General features: G+C 43.6%; 1 protein-coding gene across 4 annotated transcripts; it reads left to right on the top strand.

The window, feature by feature from the left end:
* Positions 1-5783: 5783 nt before the first annotated feature.
* On the top strand, positions 5784-23605 carry LOC132472773 (atlastin-2-like). Of its 4 annotated transcripts, XR_009529176.1 has the most exons (15): positions 5799-5957; positions 12305-12489; positions 12573-12785; positions 14161-14292; positions 14694-14798; positions 16249-16299; positions 16394-16450; positions 16577-16669; positions 16832-16970; positions 17254-17381; positions 17612-17668; positions 17777-17848; positions 18149-18580; positions 19663-20073; positions 20446-23605. XR_009529176.1 is itself a non-coding variant. In XM_060072540.1 (14 exons), exons 1-14 carry the CDS (start codon positions 5885-5887, stop codon positions 20563-20565), a joined length of 1857 nt encoding a protein of 618 aa, XP_059928523.1. In that variant the 5' UTR covers positions 5784-5884; the 3' UTR covers positions 20566-23605. The 4 variants fall into 4 exon arrangements, 3 of the variants coding, with proteins under 3 accessions (XP_059928523.1, XP_059928521.1, XP_059928522.1); XM_060072540.1 differs by lacking the exon at positions 19663-20073 and having other exon boundaries at positions 5784-5957; XM_060072538.1 differs by having other exon boundaries at positions 5784-5957; positions 19663-23605.
* The last annotated feature ends 877 nt before the right edge of the window (positions 23606-24482 follow it).

Here is a 24482-nt window from a genome sequence, read left to right as displayed (position 1 = left end):
ACCTCAATCCCCCCCGTTCTGCTGGTTTACAAAGGACGAATACTGTAATGCAACTCCACAAACGCACATGTGAGAAGGGAGGGAGATTGGACATGATGCTTATTTTGGTTTAGGTTGTTTATTCAAATTGCAGGCCGTGACTTATAAGTGGGTCACAGCAGGGGACAAAGTTGATCATGGGATCATGACCATAAAAAACGTATTTAATATTATATGCTCAGCTTCTCTGTTTCCTCTGTTATTCCAGTAATATGTTTGATAAATGAGAAAGGGAAACCAGTACTGATATGAAATTCACGTAAAGAAACAAATATGTGGTAAATCCTGGGCACAAAAAAGGGGTTGCATGAAGATGTTTGGCAACCCCTGGTTTAGTCAAACAAAATGTATTTACGTTCCCTCGTCGACCACTAGGGCACGCTAGTTCCCAATCGAGCAGAAGGAAAGAGGACACCGTGGAAAATAAATGGCCATGAATATAACTTGGAATAGTAAAATACATAAATTAAATAGCTACGTTTAAAGCCTCTGGTTTTTCTTAGGAGTATTTAAGATCTTGCATTGGATTTATCCTTATTATAGGCTTTAATGTCACTTTCAAACATCACCGACGGCAAATCACTGAAAACATGCTTTCAAAGAAAAAAAAAATGTTGCTCAACATCACAATCACTGTACCATTCATTAATTAATGACCACTTTTTTTTTTTTACTTGTAGCTCAAACAGAATACGCAGACAATATCAATCCTTATTATAATGAAATAATATTAATAATGATAATTGTTTTTTTAGAGCATTTTCATAAACTCTGAGAAAAAACACCCAGAGAAAAAAAGGACAAAATAGAGACCGTCAGAATAAGAATAGGAAAGTTTAACAGAAGAAAAAAGTTGATGGAGGACCGGTCCACTGTCCTCCGTCACTGAGATCCGGTGTTTATCCAACCAGACCTCATCAAGGTCCTCGACAGAGTTCTAAATGTCACATCTAATCATAGGACGAAGAGTCCCTGGATGAGCAGAGTAGTCCCCCTTAATGTCGAGGGAGGGAGGGTGTTGATCCAGTGCCCTACATTCAGCCAATCAATGAACTTCATGCAGGGTGCAGTAAAGCCTGATTGGCCTATGTGTGAAGTTTTTCAGGGCCATCTCTGAATCTCTCCTGCTAAACAGCCCGACAAACAGACAGACAGACAGACAGACAGACAGACACACACAGTGGCGGATTTAGCTAATTGTGGGCCCAAGGCGAAGATATGTATGGGTTCCATACAAAAAATTTTTAGCGACTGAATGGTGGATAGGCAAGTTAAGATAATCTACTAATTAGAGTTAACTCAGAGTACTCAGAGTAAAGGTAAGCATTTTTGTACTGCTGCGTTATTCTCTAATAGACAGGGTTATTTTCTTCCTTGATTTCTCGTCAATGAGTCATCTTGTTGGGTTGGATTCTTCTTGTCTTACTTCCTCCTTATCTTGTTACACCCTTTACACGCAGGTATTTAGATTAAAGGTCCAATGGCTTGCTTCTTTATGGATGCTTAAATATAGGTGTTAGTGGGACCATAATACAGTATTTGAGGATGTTCAAGAAATTCAGCCTTGGTGCAGAATTACAGCCACTACGAGCCAGTCCTACAATGAGCTTTCCACAAACATGCCGTTTTTTAGAGGCGGGTCAAGGTGGAGGGTGTGGGCAACAATCCCTTTCTCCTCCATGACGCAGTTCATGTACTTCAGGGAGTCAAAGCCAAAGTTCCTTTCCCCAATTCCTTCTCAACCATGGCAGATCAAGGTGGAGGGTGTGGCCCTCAGCAGCTTGCGGCCACGGTACCATGCACTAGTGTTTACCGTGGATTTATCGCAATGGCTCGGATTAATAATATCATCCGGAGTCGCACACAGCTTTTGGCCGTGTTCTGTAAATATTTTAGAACACTCTCTCGCGGGTGCTCTAGCGGGAGTCCTGGAGCTCTAGATCTAAAAAATATCATATCATCCATAGATATCTATATCATATAATACATATTATCACGGCCAAAAGCTGTGTGCGCCTCCAGACGATATTATGAATCACAAACGACTGTCTCGGGTTCTCCGACGTCTCTGGTTCTTCCACTTCCACATCAATCTAAAGTAGACTGCAATTGTTGTCCGCGATTGTCTCCCACCGGAGCCCCGCTGCCCGCTACCGAGTCACCAGGTGCCTCGGAAGCCGGCAGCGGGCAGCGCCGAGGCACCTCCGCTGCGGCCGCGCCATGGTGGTGCCTCGCGGAGGTGATGCCTCATGGCGGTGGTGCTTCATGGCGGTGGTGCCTCATGGCGGTGGTGCCTCGCGGAGGTGATGCCTCATGGCGGTGGTGCTTCATGGCGGTGGTGCCTCATGGCGGCGTGGTGCTTCATGGCGGTGGTGCCTCACGGCGGTGGTGCCTCATGGCGGTGGTGCCTCATGGCGGTGGTGCCTCACGGCGGTGGTGCCTCATGGCGGTGGTGCCTCATGGCGGTGGTGCCTCATGGCGGTGGTGCCTCACGGCGGTGGTGCCTCATGGCGGTGGTGCCTCACGGCGGTGGTGCCTCACGGCGGTGGTGCCTCATGGCGGTGGTGCCTCATGGCGGTGGTGCCTCATGGCGGTGGTGCCTCATGGCGGTGGTGCCTCACGGCGGTGGTGCCTCATGGCGGTGTTGCCTCACGGCGGTGGTGCCTCATGGCGGTGGTGCCTTGCAGCAGCGGGCAGCGGTCAGCGCCGAAGCACCACCAACCCGCGGCGGTGGTGCCTCGCGGCGGTGGTGCCTCGGTACCTGACCGCTATTGTTTCCCGCCGGATCCCCCCTGCCGAAGCACCACCGCCTCGGAAGCGGGCAGCGGGCAGCGCCGAGGCACCATCGCCTCGCGGCAGGGGTTGCCTCGCAGTGGGGGTGCCTCACGGCAGCTATTCAGAAAGGAGCCAAGGCAAGGTGGCACACACAGACATGCACACATAACACACACACACACACACATACACACACACAAACACACACACACACACACACACACACACACACACACACACACACACACACACACACACACACACACACACACACACACACATACACACAAATTATATAAGCAATGTCAGAGACCGTTTTTAATTTTAAAGCCTACAAATATGCAACGACTCATGTGATGGGATTTAAAAATAATGATTTTGTTGCAGCTGTTGATGGATTGATAGCATTAAAGGTTATAAACACTGTTTTTTTACTTCCTCATCTTGCTGCACCCTTTACAGGCAGGTATTCACAGTGGCGGATTTAGCAAATTGGGGGCCAAAGCTAAAGATATGTATGGGTTCCACCGATCTATAAAAGAGGACAGAGAAAAAAAAATTACTGACAGAATGGTGGATACTAGGCAGGTAAAGCTAATCTACGCGGAAGTAAAGGTTGGAGATGAGAAAAAAAACCTTCCCCTTTAAACCCTGCGTACACTTCTTCAATCCAAAATGAAGATGGAAAGCCGAGAACACACAAAGTGTAGCACTACACCAGCTAATAGTCACGATGGAACCCAAAAGAGGTAAGGTTTCAGATAACACCTTTTTTTGCCAAAGTGCCAGGAAAACAAGCATTGTTTATTGTTATTTTTTAAAGATCAATCAATATCAAATAAAGATAAGACAATAGACAATATTTATAGAGCATCAAGCCATTAAGCACAGATAATATAACAGTATATTAGTCAGTCATTTGTATTAGGTTAAACAAGGATTTGATAACGTTTTTAATTTAATGACCACCCACAATTAGTCTGGCCCAACCACAACTGGAATCCTGGCGCCGTGTCTGACGTGGCTACCAGGAGACAGTAGATGCTCAAGGTGAGCTGTGACTATTTTGACTCTAGCAAACGCACACTACACGTTTTATTTTTGTAAATAGTTCATATCTTTTCATGAATAAAACTTCAAATTCATGTTGGTTGTTGTGATTTGTTTACTGATCCAAGTGCTGTTATACTAAAGTAGGCCTACTGTGTAAGATAAACACTTATTGCAACTGGGGAGAAAAGGTTGAGTACAAATACTTGATATGCTGAGCTACTGTAATTAGCTAATGTTTTTATCCTGTACAGTAATATACAAATGAAGCGTTTGAACAAAAACGAGAGTAGAAGTCTAAACAAGTCAACGTATCACGGATATGTTTGCTCGCGCTAGTATAATGGGTCCTTCCCTCCAAACGGAAACAGGCGGGCGGCGCAGCGAGTGCAATGCCCTGTGGTAGATGGAGGATTTCTTACTTTTGAGCCAGAGACACTTTCCGCCTTTTCTCAGGCTAGGCTTTTTTTTTTGCACATTTATAATACATAGAATTATTTACTTTTTATAACCTTCATATCTCCACCGGTGAAGTATCCATTCAAGATTGACATTTCATCATTCTACAAAAAATAAAGGATTTGTAAGTGAATTGACATTACAGTTGAGATTGAACATTTCAAACATTCTACAAAAACCTATGAGAGAGAGAGAGAGAGAGAGAGAGAGAGAGAGAGAGAGAGAGAGAGAGAGAGAGAGAGAGAGAGAGAGAGAGAGAGAGAGAGAGAGAGAGAGAGAGAGAGAGAGAGAGAGAGAGAGAGAGAGAGAGAGAGAGAGAGAGAGAGAGAGAGAGAGAGAGAGAGAGAGAGAGAGAGAGAGAGAGAGAGAGAGAGAGAGAGAGAGAGAGAGAGAGAGAGAGAGAGAGAGAGAGAGAGAGAGAGAGAGAGAGAGAGAGAGAGAGAGAGTATAGGAGAGAGTATAGGAGAGAGAAAAGATAGATTGTTCTCCATATCACACGCTTCTAACAATACTTCCTATTGAAGTCTTCTCACAGGTCTTCACCTAGCGCCACTTCACAGCTAGCTGCTGCTGTAGCGGCATGTTCAACGCTTTGGACGTTGTTATTCCTGTCTGTATCCCCAACAGTAGCCGTTAAAAAGTGTGTCATCTTTGGAAGCGTTGCCAAATACCTACCGGTGTCTTTTCACTTTTTTATTTTATTTGAGCTGCTTTGGTAACTTTATTTCCTAACCCTTAATTTTATTTTAGCGTTTAGACTTATCTTGATTCGTCTCTGTTTGTGCACTTAAAAAGAAGTGTGGTTGGGGTCCCTCCCACTATGGGGACCCCATGCAGCCGCCTACCTATGCCTCTAGGTTAAAACCGCCACTGCACACTCACACGCACAAACACAACACATTTTTGTTTGCTCCTGCTGAACCCCAATAAGTGTGTTTGTGTTTGTCTGTATGTGCATGTGAGTGCGCGCTTAGGCCAAGGAAGAGGGCACAATAGAATAAAAGGAACCCTAACACTATTATTAGTAATATTATGTGTGCTTATGCATGATTTTTTTATTTTGAATTAATTTACTCACAATTTGATGACAAGAACTTCCGGCATATTTATAATCACTCACAGTGAGATCTGGGTGAGTAATAAACAGTGAAAAAACCTGAGAAAAAGAAAACCCTTATGCATGGATAATGTGTAAAATAATGTATCCATAAAATAACAAACACATATTTAACGAACAATTTTCACAAGTATATAATTGCAATAAATAAATGGGCGTCATTCATATTATGAGACTGACTACGATGACTCCATAAAAAACTATGATTTTTATTATGCATTTTGGCGAATAAGTGATATTTATTTAATACAGTACATGATTCAGATGCTTCTATTTTAATATTATTTTCCAAAAAAAAGAGAGCAGTCCTCTTTACTTCTGCGAGAGCAAACTGCTTGACTTGAAGCTGTCCCAGATTCTGGTTGGCAGGAGCTCGACGAGCAGGCTACAGAAAGACGCTCCTGACGTCAGCCACGTTCAAATTCAGTACATACAAGATCCAAGATGGCGGAGGTGAGCGGGCTGAGGAATCGGAACCCCTTTGAATCAAACTGTCAACCCCGAACATTTGACAAAGGTAATCCACCATAAAAACTGAAACGAATTTCGGGCAAGCGGACGCAGGACCCGGTTGGACAGTAGTTAACTTGCATTGTTTGTGATTGAGTGTTTGCAGTTGAATGCCAGAGACGAACTGCTGTGTGCGGTAACTCGTCACGTAACGTTAAGTTGGACCACCGTATGGCCCGATAAGTAGCTCGCGGTGCGGCTCTGGGTGTCTCGTGAGGGTCGGGGTAGCAGGTGACAGGACTCGCGCCTCGACATGGCCGTGACTCTGAGCCGAGCGGTGTCTTTATCCAGTGTAAGGCGGCCGGAACGCTTACTTTCTAATAAACTTTAGGAGTCGGTTGGCCTCTTTCCCCATGGCCAGGGTTGTGTTTTTCGCACTGTGCAGAAAACACCGGCTCCTCGCTTCACTAATGACTCGTTTATTTTTAAATACGCTATTATTAGTCCGACATACTTATCCACCTGAAGCTAATTTACAAGCTAATGTGGTCGTCGGGTTCCAGTTGAACTAGTCCCTGGGTGTTTCACTATTTCAACAACCGTTTCGGGGTCAACTGAAGCTTGGTGTCATTATACATTGCTGTGATTAGATTACAGTATACAATGTAGTACTAGGTGAAAGCTCAATTACAAGTTAAGATGGTAGCTAACGATGCTAACAGTCCCTCGGTTCAGTCAGGTAACGTTACGAGTTGTGTCTATTGGAGCCCTGGTTTACAACAACAATGCACATAAACTGGTAATCCTAGAGCTCAATGGAGGGGAAAACCATTAGCATGTGTCGACATATAGCGCCGCTGAACTGTCATATTGATTAATGCTTTAAGTGGTGTCAGGAAAACCAGAATTGAAAGTTGTGGTGGCTTTTATGAAGTAAGTACACACACACAGGTATACACTACCAACGTCCTAGAGATAGGATTAGGAAGGCTCTTGAGTCTTTTCACAACCCCTGCTGTTATGATACTGTTAAGTAAAAGTCACAATAATCCGCACTCTGTCTTCGGTACAAAGAGTCAGAGCTCTGCCTGTTTATTTGTCTGAGTTGTGTCATGCGTTGTGTAAATTAGATGCAGGCCTTAGTTGACCTATGGCCACATCACTTTGTGTGAACGCTAACCAACCAACTAAATGCGTTTCATCTTATACAACAAATAGGGCCCCTTATATTTAGCAGTAAAGCGAAAATACGCTACCGAGAACCGAGGGAGACTTATTTTCATCAGCGCAATTGGTGTGAAGTTACAGCTGCCGGATAAGTTTTCATTTAACTTGTTGTTGGAGCATCTTTAATGGTTTCGAAAAACTGGGTTTCCTTCTAGAAAAGCCTCTACTTTGAAAAGAAAATGATGGATTGAAATGAAATGATGAAACTTCTCTTACATAAACAAGGGTTACCAAACATACAATAAGGACATTTATTGAAAGCAAACAACACGGAAAATTGCACACACAAGACTTGGTCCACCTCCACAAAAAGAGCATTGTATAACTTATAGGCTTTGCTTCCTAGAAGCCAAGCAATGCTGTGGACAAATTGTAGGCATACTCATTGGGATTTGGTCCATTCTTTTACAGTTTTGGATTATTTCATGCATAATAATTGGAATCAAAGAGTATAAACCAAATACATAAACGTTTCTGATTTAACACCATACTTGTGACGTTTGACATTCTTTCAATATATAAAGATGTATGACTATAGTTGACTATTATTTGGGATGGATTAGTTTAGTCGACAAAGGAAATTCTTATCCTTTTGACTTTGGCACCTTAAAAGAAAAGTGAGGGAATCGATTACTGCTACTCTTATTTTAGCCCGTGGTTGGGGAACTGACCCAGATTTCGATCTAGTGCAGTATTGGGTGTAGTTTATGTTATACTGGTAGTAGGTTGACTGGCCCTGGCCTCGAAGCAAGGATGTAGCTAGCTACTCCAACTAGTGTTTACCACAGTAACATAAGCCCCTTTAACCAGAAGTGGAGTGGTGCAATACTGGAAGGGTAATTGTGGATGACCTGGTGTACACCTGCTAATTCACACAATGCAACCTGTTCAATGTTAACTAAACGTCCCGTTATCACCTTTTCTGGGTTTATGTGCTTATATGTATTTTTGAATTGCAATGTATGTCGGTCTGCTCATCAACATCTCGGGGGTTGGAAAGACAAGAAATGAGAACTCTAATTTTAACCTTGTCCTATATTCAACATGTGGAGAAATGGCCTTTCACCTTCTCAATCAAGAGGTAAACTAGTCAGGATTATCTTCTGTGCTAAAAATAGCCATCTTGATACATCTTGGTGTGTAACATACAGGCTGTGTCCTTTGATTATTTGGTCCTTCTTTGATTCTTGTTTTGTAACTTACATGCTGTGTCTTGATTATTTGGTCTTTGATTCAAAATATTTTTTTAAATATTGCATTAGTGGTAAGAGGTCTCCAGTCCAAGTATCGTTGTTGACGATGTATGTGCCTAGATCCGAAACCCTAATGTCGACAAATAATGGCCCGTCTGGCCCCAAATGCACAGTGCTGCGATGCACAAATGCTGCTATCCCAGCAGAGCAGTGGCTTTTGAGTGGCTGCCTGGCTTCTCCACTTCCTCATGCTGAGGGGTTCGAGCTACCCCTGACCTCGATACAAACACTTTTCTCTCGTCGACAGAGGAGGTGATGGCCTAATTTGTAAGCATGTTAGTGTAACCGCCTGTTAGTTGGATAGCCCTGCACATATAAAATAATTGCATAGGTCGTAGGGGGACAGCACTAGGCTTAACGTGCATGGTAGGTTGGTTATGCATTACATCAGTCTTAAATCCCCCTCATAAAGACCGTATGTGCAGACGGAGCCATGAAAAAAAAAATGCTTCATGGGATGTGTTGACATTGCTTGATGCTGAGGGCTGTTACTTACCAGCCCCTCTACTGTTACGTAGTGACTTTATCAACAAGTGTTGGTACACGCAGTGCCTCACTAACTGCAAGCCTCACATGTTGTTCTTTCTCCATGGCTTAGCAGCATTGATTAGGACCATGCTGAGCCATTTCTCCAAGTCTCTTCTGTGACCGGTGCTGTTCATTTGTCTTGCTGACTCTCTGAATTCTCAGATGATGAGCCAAGGAGTGTTTTATATTTCTCATTAACCCCATGTTTTCGCTCAAATTTGAGAGTGCAAGAAAGGAGGGCGGATGTTACTGATGGTATTATGTTGATATCACTTTGAAATAAAGCGATTTATTAAACTCGTTCAAATAGCTGGCGTTGCAGTACCACGTGTTGTGCTGGAGTAGACATTCCTGAAGATTTGCAGGAGTAGCCTATGCCATAAGTAGCTTGATGGGACTCGTTCAAGACAGGTGTTTCTTTGTCATACACAGACCTAGTTTTGTAACGATTTAGGCTGTTTATAGAATGTAGGAGGGTTTTTTAATGAGTGGACCTCAAAGATAAATACTCCTGCAGTCAACCCCTATATTAGATAATCTGAGCTCTAATATGACTAAAGGTTGTTGAGTGGTTCATGTTCTGTAAAGCCAGAGGATTAGATGTTTTTAGGGTCCTTTTTGTTCAAATTCTAGCATCAGAAATTATTGCATTTAATTTATTAAACCATTTCAACATTCCATATATTTATGGTAAAAACTTTCAATTTGCCTAAACGAATAGATCATAGAAATTATCTAATTATTGCCGTTCTTTTTTTATTAACTAAGGATGGGCAACAATCGTCGAATAGTCTGAGTCACGTAGAAAATCGAATAATGAATGTGACTCGTTATTTATTACACGGCTCTTCTCAATGCTGTTGAATGCTCCGTTCACTTGCATGGGCCTTCGGAACTTCCGGTGGTGAATAATCTTTTGATAATTCACCATTGCTAAGCATATAATGACCGCTGTCAAGGAAAGTGGATATTGTTTTTCTGTCGTACCACTCTGCAAGTAATCGGGTAATTTATCAACCCCAGCGTCCTCGGTTGCTAAGCGACTTCAGCGTCTTTGGCGTACTATTTCTCTGCTGATCAACACTACGAATGCTGGTAACGAATAAATTGTAAAAAGACACAACGTCTGAAGCAATGGCCATAGTTTCCATATGCTCAAGCCGTGTCTAGTTCACCGTCATGCAGGCTGTGTTCAGTAAAATAAATAGCGTTTCGGCGCATGTAGGCCTATTTGCCTAAGCCCACGTTGAAATAATTTTGATGTTTTTGAGGAAATAAACAGATTGATTCCATACAAATCATAAATGCCTCTCCCTGTGTCATTGTGTGTGCGTGTATCTCAGGTGCGTGTGTGCGTGCATGGGGGGGTTCTTGATTGACCGATTTTCGAATATTATTCGAATACTTCTCAGCGAATATCGAACATTGTGATTGTGCGATTGTATAAATCTGTATAATAACAAAATAATCAATTGTGTAACCATACTTGCAATATGAACAATTATTTTTCTCTTTAAAAGAAAATGTGGTTGTTAAAAGCTATCAAAGGCCTTTATGGGGCATTTATCTGGCTTCAACCACACACATTCTGATTTGTTTACATGAGATACTGTGATAAGGATGGTAGATAAAGAATAGACAGCTAACTATATGCAAAGGTAGTTGTTTTTTTCCTTTTGCTTATCTTTCTGATGCACTTCAGTCATACTTTTTTAGTAACGCGGTTGTCTATGAGCGTCATAATGACCAGCGCTGTGCAGGAAAACGTACCGTTATACTGAGAAGCTTAACAATCACTTGGACATCAAAATAAATCGCTGCTCAAACAGAGCTCCACACATCAACACGCAAAGCATTATACTATAGTTGCCTAGGAAGCCTCTCTCATTGACGAAATCATCCAAATCACCTGCTTTCCAGAAAAAGCGTGACGTATCCGCACATCACACGCACTGTGGCTTCATACTATAAGAGCCTGAGAAGCTTATCCCTCTCTCTGACGCCAGAGTCAACCGCTGCCCAGACATAGCGCTAGACACACCCCGCCTCCAATGTCGCTTGTTGAGTATATTAACAGGCACTTCATCGTTACGAGAAGACTCTTACTTGCATTAGCAGAGTTGAAAGTAAATGTGTTTTGGGGAGACTGGCCAAAACAGGATTTTACTCCTGTTTTCGCTTAGTGAAGGTCCCCTGTTTTGATAGGTCATTTTCACTAACGGTGATCAAATGGAATAGATAACCATGAGGTGTGTGCAGCACCAAGGTATGCAGATGCCTGCTCAAGCCACAAAGTGCCTGCAAAAACGATTGACCATACATTTTGGTCTTTCTAGTTTGTTTAGAGAAAAACTGAAAAGAATCAAGGTTTCAATCACATTGTTAGGGATGTCCCGATACCACTTTTTCACTTCTGATACCGATGCCCCATCTTTTGTTAGCTGCCGATTCCAATCAGTCGATACTTTGTTTTACTGTTGAACAAATAATAATAATATAATATAAAGCCCTTTGCTCATGATTGCCAATAAGCCAAAAAACAATAAAACATCTTACTAAAGAAAAGTTGAATGGCTTAAATCTAATGAAAAGATTTGAACAGAGTTCAAAAGTAAACATGCAAAAATGATTGGAAACAAGAGTTAAACAAATGACTAAATGGTTAAAGTTTGAATACATTTGAGATAATGTATAGAATAGCTGAGCTGTTACAGCTGATGGTTGAATCAAGTGTGTGCGCTTGTGCTTGGGTGTGTGTCATCACTGGTAGTAACCAGGAAGTGTTATCGACGTTATTCTTTCACATCTTGGTAATCGAGAAAAGCTCACAAAATTATATGGCTTGTACTGTTCATATGGCATATCGTTTGTGTCCAATCCAGCGTAATGGGCCAATATCGGACAGATTCCGTGGATCAGATCGGGACATCCCTTTAAATTGTCCATTAGTTTGAAAGAATCAAGGTTTTATTTTAGACCAAATCGTCCCTATGCTTTCTATTTACTTGAAATCTCCTGGTCAAAATAATACTGCTTTCTCATTGACTGGGCATTATTAGGACCACAATTTTTTTATATTTGTTTGTTGGCATTATAAGTAATGCACATTTTAAAGTGTTTGAAAAAGAGGAGCGCTCCACTTTCCTAGAAGGACATAGAAGGCGTTGGAGACGAGGCGTGACCTAAAGGGGCCTCCGGGACCGGACACGCCAGGCTGCTGTTTCTTTTTATCTCGCCCTTTGTGCTTTTCAGTGCAGTTCTATTTTTGAGCATGACGAGCATCCAAATGTAGCTTTGCACAGAGCTCCCTGGAAGACTTATCAAACCAAAATATGACCTACATATCTCCTGTACACAGTTTAATATGGCTTTTTACACATTTCTTTCATTTTCCATGTCTATTAAGGTGTTACTGAGGTAGGGGTTGTCCCGACTTCCCATCATAAACCCAGGCCACCCATGGCCCTACCTGAAGACCTGGAGGTGGAGGAGGGTGGATTGACGCTGCAGTCCCAAAAACTGACCTCGAAATCGGGTACAGATGGAGCCACAACCCCCTCCCCTGATGAAGGTTTTCAGGAAGAGGAGAAGGTAAAGTGCAACCATGTTCGCTGCGGTCTACAAAATAATTTCACATCGAGAACATAGGACAGTAAACCTCTCATCTTCTCCAGAAGGTTGCAGCGAAGGAAGCGGCCAGGCCCATCCAGATCGTCCTGGCCAATGAAGAGGAGCACAGCTTTGAGCTGGACGAGGCGGCTCTGGAGAACATCCTGCTGCAGGACCACGTGAAGGACCTCAACGTGGTGGTGGTGTCGGTGGCTGGGGCCTTCCGCAAGGGCAAGTCCTTCCTGTTGGACTTCATGCTGCGCTACATGCACAACCAGGTAACTAAATGTACAGGTTGCACTCTGATGAATTTGCAAGGGCATCACAATACGATATTACGAGATTGCGGTCAATTCGATATGTATTGTGATCTGTTAATATATTTTTTTTTTCTCATTCGTGTGGTTTAACGTATCATTTTGGGTTATAGGGCCAGCGGTGTCTGCCATTGTTTTTATTTAATGACTGAGACGGAACGGAAAGTATTTGAGACTATTGGAGAATACACTATAAAGCTCTGTGTAGGGCGGTTTCATTATTACTTCCACTAATAAAAAAAAAGTCAACCTGACAAAGCATTACGAGCGGTAAATAATCTCCATACTCGTGTGAAATCATTGATTCTCTCATTGATTCTCGTCCAGAGTAAAAAAGGTTTTTACTCTGAGGAGTTTGCACGTCTGGTATATACTTGTGCAATACTGTAATATATTATTGCGCTCTGAGGCGTTGAGAAATGTGGTCTGTCTGCTCTGACTTGCCAGTACGAATAACCATTGTGTGAACACTATTTAGCATACCTCAGTATTCTATTTGCATTCATTGGTCTGAGCAAATGTGAGGGGTCTACCACAAACAAAAAAGTTTGTAAGAAAAAAAATATATATATATTGGAAAGACAACGCGACACACAATCAGGGTCAGCAGCTGTGTGCCATGTTCTCCAACACTCGGCGCGTTGGACACCCAGGCCCCCGGAGCTCCAAGCAGCAGCTGGACACGAAAGCGGGAGAGCTCACCTTACATCACATGTGCACAGCCAGGAAAACAGTTCATGGAAGACCCGTGTCCCCCAGCTGTTGCCAAGCATGTTTATGCGCAGTTGGAACTTGACCACCTCTAAACTGAAGGAGCATTCTTCAGCATCATTTTTCCACGTGTATTTGCTCTTCAGCAGTGACTTTCTAGTTATCGTATGTCAGTAAAATGCATGCTAACTTCATACTTTGTTATGAATAATATATTTGAAAGGACTTCCCAGAAGCCGATCTCGGAAGCTTATCTGTAGAGCTAGGGTGGCAGTTTGGTTTCCGTCGCTGGAAGTCTTTTGTAACGCATACTTTGACTTGCAAATCTATCCAATGGCTTGGAGTGTTATTCAAACAGGTTAATATTGCGGTTACTGACTCGCATGAGCAACCACTATGTATGTTCTGCTGCGTACACATACGAAAGCCTACGACAAGTAGGAGTTGGTTTTTCTAGGTTCGTAGCTGTAGGTTTGTGAATGGTATTCAGAAGTCATGTCCATACTTGTAACTCGCTCTCACCCGTGTTTTATTTGACCAATGCGTGGCTCCAGCCTCCCCCTATTCATCCTTGAATCACCTGCCCATCTCCTCACCCTTGTTCTGCCTTGTCTCCCTCCTGCAGGGCGAGTCTTGGATGGGGGGTGAGGATGAGCCTCTGTCAGGCTTCTCCTGGAGGGGAGGCTGTGAGAGAGAGACTACAGGCATCCAGGCCTGGAGCGAGGTGTTCGTGGTTGAGCGGTCAGACGGCAGTAAGGTGAGCTGGGAGACTCCTCCTTACACATCGATATGCTACGAGCTGGGGGACTCCTCCATACACATCGATATGCTACGAGCTGGGGGACTCCTCCTTACACATCGCTATGCTAAGAGCTGGGGAACTCCTCCTTACACATCGCTATGCTACGAGCTGGGGGACTCCTCCTTACACATCAATATGCTACGAGCTGGGGGACTCCTCCTTACACATCAATATGCTACGTCCACGATTGGAATTTGGACATGAACTCTATTCTCTCGCACACATGCACTGGTGTACAAACACCCCGGTCACATGGGTGCACACACTGCGTGTGTCAAAGGTGCGTTGCGTTTTGCGGGTCTGGCGGATTAATGTTTACCTGTCTTTTGTCCGTGTTTGCTGTTCTCCTTTACCAGGTTGCAGTACTGCTCGTAGACACACAGGGGGCGTTTGACAGCCAATCCACCATCAAAGACTGCGCAACTGTGTTTGCCCTGAGCACCATGACCAGTTCTGTACAGGTACAACAATAATCATTCAGTAAATGTACCAGGGTGGGAAGATATTGCACGTCCACTATTGGCATGCCATGTATGCATATTTTATACTGGGCAGGCGAAGCATGCAACGTGAGTCTGCTTTGCATTCGATAAAAACATGGCCGAAGGCGGTGTCGGCGCTCCACAGATTTTTCAGCATTTGGAAAGGCCGTCTTACCTGTAATGTGCAGCTACATCAACAACACATAATGCCATATATAATGTTTTATTCATCCTGAAGTGTCCAGGCAAAGCCCCTGCAATCTCAAAGCAGTTTTTAGGCATTTAAACACATCAGAAAGTCATGCGAAACGTCCCTAGAAAGATTTGACTTAAATCTATCAAAGACAGTGCTACACAAAAAGACAATTCCAACCCCAAAATAAATCAACATGTAACAAATGAGTTGTGTATTTCCTAACTGCACAGCAAGGGTTAACTTTCTCACGTGATTTTATCTACACAAATTATATCAAAAGCTGACTCTCCTTATTCCAACCATATCGCTCTGTGACTAAACCTTGCAGAACTAGAACAAAAAACAATGAAAAACAAACAACCAAAAATTTGTTTCTGTTTTTGATCGCTTTAAAACCACCCAAACGGATAATCCAGTGTCTGCCCAATTTTGAGCATGTTTTTTACAATCATGTATAATAACTAAGAGGGATTCAGAGGAAATGGGTAAATTGCCTTTGAACAGAACACACAATATTTATCGCCATCTGATGGCTGTATGGTGCAATTGCACTTGTTTGATCAACTATATTCACCCTGACCATTCTATAGAGGGGGCAATTGTCAAAATTGTACAATGGGTTCTCAAAATATCTACCTGTTTATGTTGTCAATTCGCATTGAATTTATTTGAAGATTTCGCCTCAATCTACCTCTACTAAAACCTCTACCGATACCCTACTTCAATTTATTGACGTCAAATATTGACCAATGTACTAATCAGATGTTGTGCTATGGCCCAATAGTACCATAAAACATGATAATTATTTCAGGCCGTCATTCAATATTTACACATATTTACACTTGATTCTAGCTTTATTTACTCAAACCATTATTATCCACATGCATTATTTCACTAGCACAACAATCTATATTCTCCCTAACCTATCTTTATTTTGGAAGCAAGACTAAATAGTATAGCCCTTGCTGTTGTGGAGATACTCCATTTACTTTGAGTATGTGATTTTCTGACAGAAACCTATACTATTTAATGATAATGCATAGTGCTACTTTTTTGTGGTTTTCAATATAAAACTTGGCAAAATTATTTCAGTGTGTTTTTACTTTTGAAAAATGTCAGCACATTTTAATTATACTAATTACCGTATAATACTGATAAACTAACAAAATGGAGCAGAGGTCAATGTTCCTGTTTCAGGTTGTTAACATATGTTGAATATGCTTGCTTCTCCAGGTGTATAATCTCACCCAGAACGTCCAAGAAGATGACCTACAGCACCTGCAGGTCAGAACCACTCGACCATGTAGCACCCAACCCTAGCTCTCCATGATGTTGTTGTCTCTGCATATGCTAACGCTGTGTATCTTCATGTCTGCAGCTGTTTACAGAGTACGGGCGCCTGGCCATGGAGGAAATCTACCTGAAGCCTTTCCAGGTTTTGTCGGTTCTTATTAGATTAGTCTATTTCTTCCTCTAAGACAGTGAATGAGGTCATCAGATCTTCTTTTTAAAACATAATGCGTTTGGCCCGTGCCTCTGTCCTTCTGTGTCTCCGCTGCAGTCCCTGATGTTCCTGATCCGGGACTGGTGCTATCCCTATGAACACGGCTATGGCCTAGAGGGAGGCAATGCCTTCCTGAAGAAACGGCTGCAGGTAAACCCTGCTCCCTGTAGCCTTCATGGAGAAACTGCTGTGCCTGGTGGTGTAGAAGGAGATGGATTCTTCTGGAGATCTCTGAACATGCAACCTCCTGAACCCGTCTGGTTCCTCCTGTAGACATGAGCCAGAGCTAAAGTCTGATGCTTGCCCCCCCAGGTGAAGCAGAACCAGCACGAAGAGCTGCAGAACGTGAGGAAGCACATCCACTCTTGTTTCTCCAACATCGGCTGCTTCCTCCAGCCCCACCCTGGCCTCAAGGTGGCCACCAACCCATACTTTGACGGTAGACTCAGGGGTGAGAGACGCACAGACACACACACACACCTCCAACATGCATCACTTTTGGAGAGATATTTCGCAAATATCAGTCAAAGGAGCTAATATCGTCTACACCACCACTGATTGACCATCAAAGAGGGCAAATTCAATCACCCCAAAAAGAGTCTACACATGTCGCAATCTTTGATGCCCCAAAGTTAGGAAGAGAAAACAATCTTTGCTTTCATTCTACTCTTTGTTTGGCCGATAGAGCTCAGGGTGAGGAAAGGGATACGACTGTAATGTTGTCTCCCTCTCAGACATCGATGACGACTTTAAGACTCACCTGGCGGAGCTGGTGCCTCTCCTCCTGGCCCCCGACCGACTGGTGGAGAAGGAGATCGGCGGGAACAAGGTCACCTGCAGGGACCTGGTGGAGTATTTCAAGGTGTGCTAGCACAGGTCACATCGTGCTCCGTTTGGTTGGTCGTCTGCAACGTGTTATACCTAGGTTATACCTAGGTAATCTTTGCTAACGCAAAGATTACCCTCCTAATCACTCTTAGTGTTGGGAGTCTGGGGAGATATTTGGTTATAGTCGTTATATTTAAACAGAAAAAAAAGAATGATTTTGAAAATCATATTTCTTCTTTTGTTAATACCTGATTTTACTTTCAGAGCTACATCAAGATCTACCAAGGAGAGGAGCTGCCTCATCCTAAATCCATGCTACAGGTCTGTTAAGATCCCCGTATAGCCCATGAATTAATCAAACCTTTTCAGGTTTGGATTTGCATATAATCTTCAACCAATGTCCTTCTTGCTTATTTCCTTGTCTCCCAGGCAACGGCAGAAGCCAACAATCTGACTGCGGTGGCCGGAGCCAAGGACCTGTACGGGAAGAGCATGGAGGCGGTAAGGAAGCCCCGACTCCCTCAGTCCCTCCCAACACATTTCCCCTGAGGCCGTCTCGCAGCGCCACGTTATTAGCCGTTATTCGGAAGTCGGAAGGACCATATCGGGACCGCTCAAATACTACCACGAGGGAAGGCTATAATGATCTCTGGTGGAACTTCCTGATGTTTCCTGCTATTTAGGTTTTATATACCATAACTGTAAAGGATGAGGACATAATTTAGTGCCAAAGTCCTTCAACATATCTCCCTCTCCACCAGTGTTGAACCCTGCTCAGCTCCCTCTCTCTGGTGCTCTCAGGTGTGCGGCGGGGACAAGCCCTACATCGCGCCGGCCGACCTGGAGCGCTGCCACGAGGAGTTCCGCGAGTGCTCGGTGCGCCACTTCCGCTCGGTCAAGAAGATGGGCGGCGACGAGTTCTGCCAGCGCTACCAGAGCCAGCTGGAGGGGGAACTGGATGAGGTCTACGCCAACTTCACCAAGCACAACGACGGCAAGAACATCTTCTACGCCGCGCGCACGCCGGCCACCCTGTTCGCCGTCATGTTCGCCGCCTACGTGGTGTCGGGCGTCACGGGCTTCGTGGGACTCGGCACGCTGGCGGCGCTGGCCAACCTGCTGATGGGCGTGGCGCTACTGTCCCTCTGCGCCTGGGCCTACGTCAAGTACTCCGGGGAGTTCCGCGAGATTGGCGCGCTCATCGACCTGGTGGCGGAGAACCTCTGGGAACAGGTGGGTCCGCTGCGAGGGGGCGAATCAGAGGGCTCCCCCCCCCGGTCACGGCTGGGTGTCCGTGAGGATGTGTCCACTGGGAGGATTTTGTGTGTGTGCCCTGTGTTTGTTTGTGCTTTAACGTACGTCTGTGTCAGTGACGTGTACGTGTTTAGCTTTCTGGCTCGCTGAAAATGGTCGACAGGCTTGGGGGTGGTTGCCATGCTTTTTTTCCTATTTTTTGATCGTTTGATCGGTCGTTTCCACTCCTCTGTATTATGATGTTTTCCTTCCCACTCTTTGCTTCTGGCTATTCCTGCCGTTCACTCAGCGGTTTTCCACCGGGCTTCCACTTTATCTGCTGATGTAATTGGAGGTTGATACACCATGATAAATGTTCCTATCTAGCGCAACCCTCCTTTCTCCTGCTTCCCCCAGCCTGCATGTCTTTCTCTCTCTAGCCTCCGTTCCAACTCAAGAGTAAGGTGTACCCCCACTACCTCATCCCCCATCCCTGCAGTTCTTTTCGCTGTTTGAAGCCTCCTTAAACCTAAATTACACTTCCACGTCAGACCGTATGTCAAGTACAACGGCGCTATGCAGAGACCTGTAGACGCCCCTTTTACCAGGCGGAGACCAACACGTACGCAAAAGACGGGCTGTCGACGAGCGGATAGCAACATGGCGTCTCTGGGGACGTAGATGTCAAATGATGACTGATTAGTCAAGCACAGAACCAACGTCTTTTTGTTTTCAAAAAGTATAATAATATTGTAATAATACAATATTAACTGCTTTCCATAATGGGTACATCAGAACTATCATCAGTAGAGTGGTATGAAGGGACTCCGGTACCTGGTTTGCCCGGTTCAGCAAAGCCCGTGCACACGTTCACGTGACGTGGAAGTGTGAATCCTGGCAGCTCTGCAATCTCGGCCGACATGCTGCATGTAGAAGAGTAAATCCGGCTGAATCCGTCCTTTTGCGTCTCATGGATAACAAGTTGCAATGCAGTTTATCCCTGCTGGGCATGTCTCTCACAGACGGTTTAACTCTGCTCCCCCTCCCTCCCTCCCTCCCTCCTGCTCTTCGTCCAATCGCAGGTGTTTTCAAGGCTCAGGCAGCCGATCGAGGGAGGCCTGGCTCAGCCCGCCTCTCTCCTCTGCTCCCTCTCGCCGGGCCGAGCAATGGGCTCTCTCGCAGCGCTACTCAACAACCGCTCCAAAAAACACTAGCTGCCTCGTTCTGGTGTTTTTTGTTCCCGGTCACAGAGACTGCTTCCCAAGCTTTCTGTGGTGTGCTGACTTCCTCCGTGTCCACATTACACTTCTCTGCTTTGCCTCGGCTGCTTTGTGCTCGCCTTGCGGTGTTGAGGCGCCAGGGGGGCGTTCTGTCTGCAGGCATTTACCTCTGAACCCATGAATACGGACCAAAACAGGCTCTCCTCAGGACCTCCCGGACATGCACCTTGCCTCACGGTTTTTAAACCCCTATTTTGTGATGGATGTGATTTGGTGGGTTGGGTTATGGTTGTTAATTATGTGTTTTTGTGTCCGTTTGTTGTTTGAATTTTAATGCCATCTTGTACATATATTTCCGTTTTGGAATGCATGTTGGATTGCAGAGCACTTCTTAGTTTTCCGCCCTCATTTTTGTATCTTTCAGTTCCTTAACCACACTTCCACTTCTTTTTTTCAGTTCCTTTGTCCTTGTAATCCGTTAGCACACTTTTTCAATTACTTGTTTCTTAAATTCATATCCACAATTATAAGCACTGGCTCTCACCCAAAATATCCTTTCCTCACCTTTTGCTCTGCTCCTCACCCTTCCCCTTTCACCTCCTGCCTCTCTGCCCTCCTCCCTCTCCTCCTCCTCCTCTCCTGCAGGTGTTGAAGCCACTTAGCGAACATTATATGGAGGACAACGTCAGGCAGACGGTGGTGAACTCTCTGAAAGCCAGCTTGACGGAGCCGGCGTCTCAGCATGGCAAGCTAAAGGCTCACTGACCCGGCCGGCTCTGACCCGCTCCCCATCACCCCGCTCCCCTGTCCACCACCACCCTCACCTTGTAGATATGCGCGACACATCCTAGGACTGTTGAACTGTTCACAACCAAAGTATGATCCGCCTTCCCCCGTCATGCTTTGCTGCATGCCAGTCCCTCCCGTTTGAAGTGTCCCAATACTGTAAGCAAAAGGACCCTTTGAAAAGGGCTTCCCTGCTGGCTGCGCTCTGCTGCCCCTGGTGGTTGGTGGGGTGAAATTGGCATGCCGATCGCAGCCTCGGAGCAAAGCCGAGAATGGGTCGCCTCGAACCAAAATAGGAGTATAAAAAATGTCTTGATCTTCTCCGATGTGCCATGCTAACAGCGGCTCCAGCTCCACAGGTTAACACTGGAAAACCCGCCGTTTGCAGACGCGCGCTACGTAGCAACTGTACACTGTGTGTGCCCCGTTTCTGACATCCAGCTCGCTAGCCCGCAGCGTAAGGACTCAGCGGTAATTCAGGGATAGCTGTGTAATGTCCGATGCAGACTTGAGACTGTTCATATTTTTACGCTGATGATAGCAGTCTCGGCAATCGTCTTCCGTCAGTTAACACAAACAATATTCAGAGCTGGACATTTACTTTGATTTGACCCTGTTCGGTATGGTTATTTGATCTAATATTTAGATTATATCATGGTATAATTCTTTCATTACAGTTAATTGTAGCTACAACCCTAAGCCTCTTTACGGAAGTTGGATCTAATTTTAATTTTATTGTCTGATTAAACAATCAAGCCCTATCTGAACTGAAAGGCTGTGTGGAAATATATTTTACTTTTCTCAGAACTATTACAGGGAAAAGGCAATCATGTTTTTTCACAATTTTTAGCTTTTAAACACTATGGCAACACATGATGGTTAATTATATATTTGGGCTAGGCTCGGCTTCCCTCTGCAACTGTACCCAGTATCAGTCCATCCCCATGGATGATTAGTTTTGTCTTTAGTGGTGGTAGACCGGAACGGGGCCTGTACCAAGCAGTCGGGCTCTTCCGAGCGGCTTATAGCAGGAGACATGATTTTATTTGAGCTTGGTATTTAGTGTGCTTCCTGCCATTGTTTGGACTCTGCATGGTGTTAAGAGCTAGGGATGTACCCACTGTAGTAGCCAGTAAGAAAATGGCATCACACATCCCTTTATCAATGTCTCGCCGTCTTTCACCGAAGCCTCAACATCCCACGCCGTGGCAAGGTTTCCTGTAGACCCCTGGCCTCACCGGGACTTTGCTGCTTCTCACCATTCTCTCTTGAGAGTATCTGCCTTCAGCCTGTAGGTTGCTGTCATTTCTTTTGTTGTTTCAACATTGTGTTGACTTCATCTGAGCATTTTCCTGAAAACCTAGATATGGATGAGCTCCGAACGGCTGGAAAATCAAGAGCTCTGGGTTTAATTTCATCATTTGTTTTTCAAGATTTCTCTTCAAAGTGTAGGTCTTGCTCGACACTGTCTTATCCCTTGTGTTGTGATGCTGATGTCCTGTTGATGATGTCGGCTGTAATCAGGAGGGATGGACAAACTGACTCACCTGGGGTCAGCTCCATCACAGCCTCATGTGTTCCATTCAAAGATTCCATCCACAACCGGTCTTGTAGGTTTTATGTGCACTTAGTACAAGTAGGGCGTGTATGTGAGATCAAATATTTAAATAAAATGTATAAATTTTAAAGATAATTTCATTTTTTATTTGAATTTTATCAGCTAAAACTGGTCCATTTTGATTTTCTCAATTTTCAGCTGTTTGGAACATGGCCAGAGAATAGTTTTAATATTTGTTGGAAGCGCCTTTTTGTTTAATGTAATGATCGGTTATCTTCATAACTGCCTTCAAATACATTTCATGTAATTTATTTTTCAATAAAATCTGTGTTTACCTTAATTATAGATACAATTTTGTCGGCCTTGTCTTTATCAGCTGCAGGTTGTAAAATAGATTTTAAGATGCTCAATTCACCATGGACCATTGTTGCTTATCCCATATTATTGTAGGAGTGTTTTGGGAAATTCTTGCATGGAATTGTACGTATTTGTTGTATAATGAGCCAGAAAAAGTAAAATATGTTGTGCCCTACAACATGGTAGGCCCATAGTATTTAGCAAGAGTGATGGTATAATTTAAAAGAAGGTGGATGAGATTCTTAGCTCAGAAGTGCTCAGACACAGGAACATGTTTCCGCATTCACTAGGCTGGACAACGTTGTCCGGATGGGGCTTGCAAAGAAGCCCTCATATATTGCGTACGGTTGAAATCCTTGGCTGATCTCATGTTGAGAGCAGTAAGAGCACGTTATAACTGCAACTTTAAAGCATTAATGAAGTGGCAAATAGTGTATGGAGCATTGCTCTGACATTAGTACTCGTAATCCTTAGCAATAAGTTAGAAAATAAATTAGTAAGATGTGTTAATGGTTTGAGGTAATGTATGCAAAACCAACAACTTAGATTTATTTTTAAAGTTTGGAAATCAATGCATTTCCATGATTTCAGTTAAGGTGAAGTCTATGCCTGGCTAAGATTGTACTCATTACATTTAAATGCTGGAAATGCCTCAAGTACCATTGCAGCACTACCAATGCTCACATAAATCTCATTATGTTCTCCCACAAAAGTCTTAATGCTTTCTAAGGACGTGAATTGTCCAGTCATTTATAAATGCTGAGTGACCTGACTTGTCATTAGTGTGAAGTTGAGGTTTTGGGACTTGGAACCTATAAGTTTAATTATTTTCTACTGATAAGTACTTATTGATAAATACCAGTTTATATTAGCACATACATAGCACACAGTTTGTATGAGAAATAAGTATATCAGGAACCTTGTATAATGCAGTCTATATCAACCAACATCTTGCATTATATGGATATGATTTATTAATTAGGCTAGTGTAATTAAGCGTTATACCTGATTGTTTCAATTGTCTCACAGTTTGTACTTGTATTCATACGAGTCATGTAAATCATTGCATTTGTTTGAAGTATTAAAGGAGTCAGCCGCACATGATTTGAGTTTAGCTGACTGTTTATCTTCTCACTCTCACAGGTGTGCCGTTGAACGAGTACACGCTACTATACTCGCTCAAGGAAGTCTCGCTCCGAAATCTCGTCCAATTCAGTAGAATCTTCACCCAAATGTTTCAGTGCTAAGCTGTGCTTCTTGTAGTCCCCATTAGTCCCTTATACCAATGATACTAATGATCAGAAAATATGAGTAATTTGTAATTCTCTGGGCATATTTTTGGGTTAATTAATCCCATTGGGGGCAGTGGGAGGGGCGTAAACTCTACAGGGAAGAGAACAAATACCGGTGGTGGTAGTAGTCTTATAATAGTTATAATAGTTTTATTAGTCCATCAATCTAGTTCCCACGAAGGTGAATGACCAACAATGTACTGGTTTTTATATAAAAAAAAAAAAAAAAGCCTTTGGAGAAAATGATTAAAGTGAATGAGCAAATGACTGATACCACTTATTAAGATAATAAAATAGGCCTACAACACAGGGATTGTACGATGATAAGCATGTGAGTCTTTGTAAATGGGGAAATAAAAAGCAGAGGGAAACAAATTAGTTTTAGGAAGAAACAAAAACAGTGAAGGGGAGTTTATGGCTGACGGCGTGGAGCTGATAAAAAAAACAACCTTATTGACTATTTTCCCCTCAAACTATAAAAATAAATTAATTTATGTATTTATGTGATGTAACTTTACTACAAAATCTTTATTAAGGTGTGTGCTGCAGCACTCAACTATTGTTCTTAAGTTTTATTATTTCTTTCTATCTTTCTTTCTTTATTATTCTCTACAAACTTTGGGTCCTATCTTCTTCCTCAAATGTTCAGAATAGCTGGGAATCACACGGTTCTTTTCAGATTATTATAT

Source organism: Gadus macrocephalus, chromosome 15 (assembly GCF_031168955.1).
Source record: "Gadus macrocephalus chromosome 15, ASM3116895v1".
In the NCBI taxonomy this organism is placed as follows: Eukaryota; Metazoa; Chordata; class Actinopteri; order Gadiformes; family Gadidae; genus Gadus; species Gadus macrocephalus.
The sequence above is the reverse complement of the archived record's forward strand: the minus strand, read 5'-3'. Positions and strand labels throughout refer to the sequence as shown.

Excerpts from the sequence above, each read along its gene's own strand:
- LOC132472773 (XM_060072538.1), top strand. The coding sequence starts at position 5,885 with ATGGCGGAGGTGAGCGGGCTGAGGAATCGGAACCCCTTTGAATCAAAC. Across the intron at positions 14,799-16,248 it reads CCATGACCAGTTCTGTACAG|GTGTATAATCTCACCCAGAA; the intron begins GTACAACAATAA and ends TTGCTTCTCCAG. Across the intron at positions 17,849-18,148 it reads ACGGGAAGAGCATGGAGGCG|GTGTGCGGCGGGGACAAGCC; the intron begins GTAAGGAAGCCC and ends TGGTGCTCTCAG.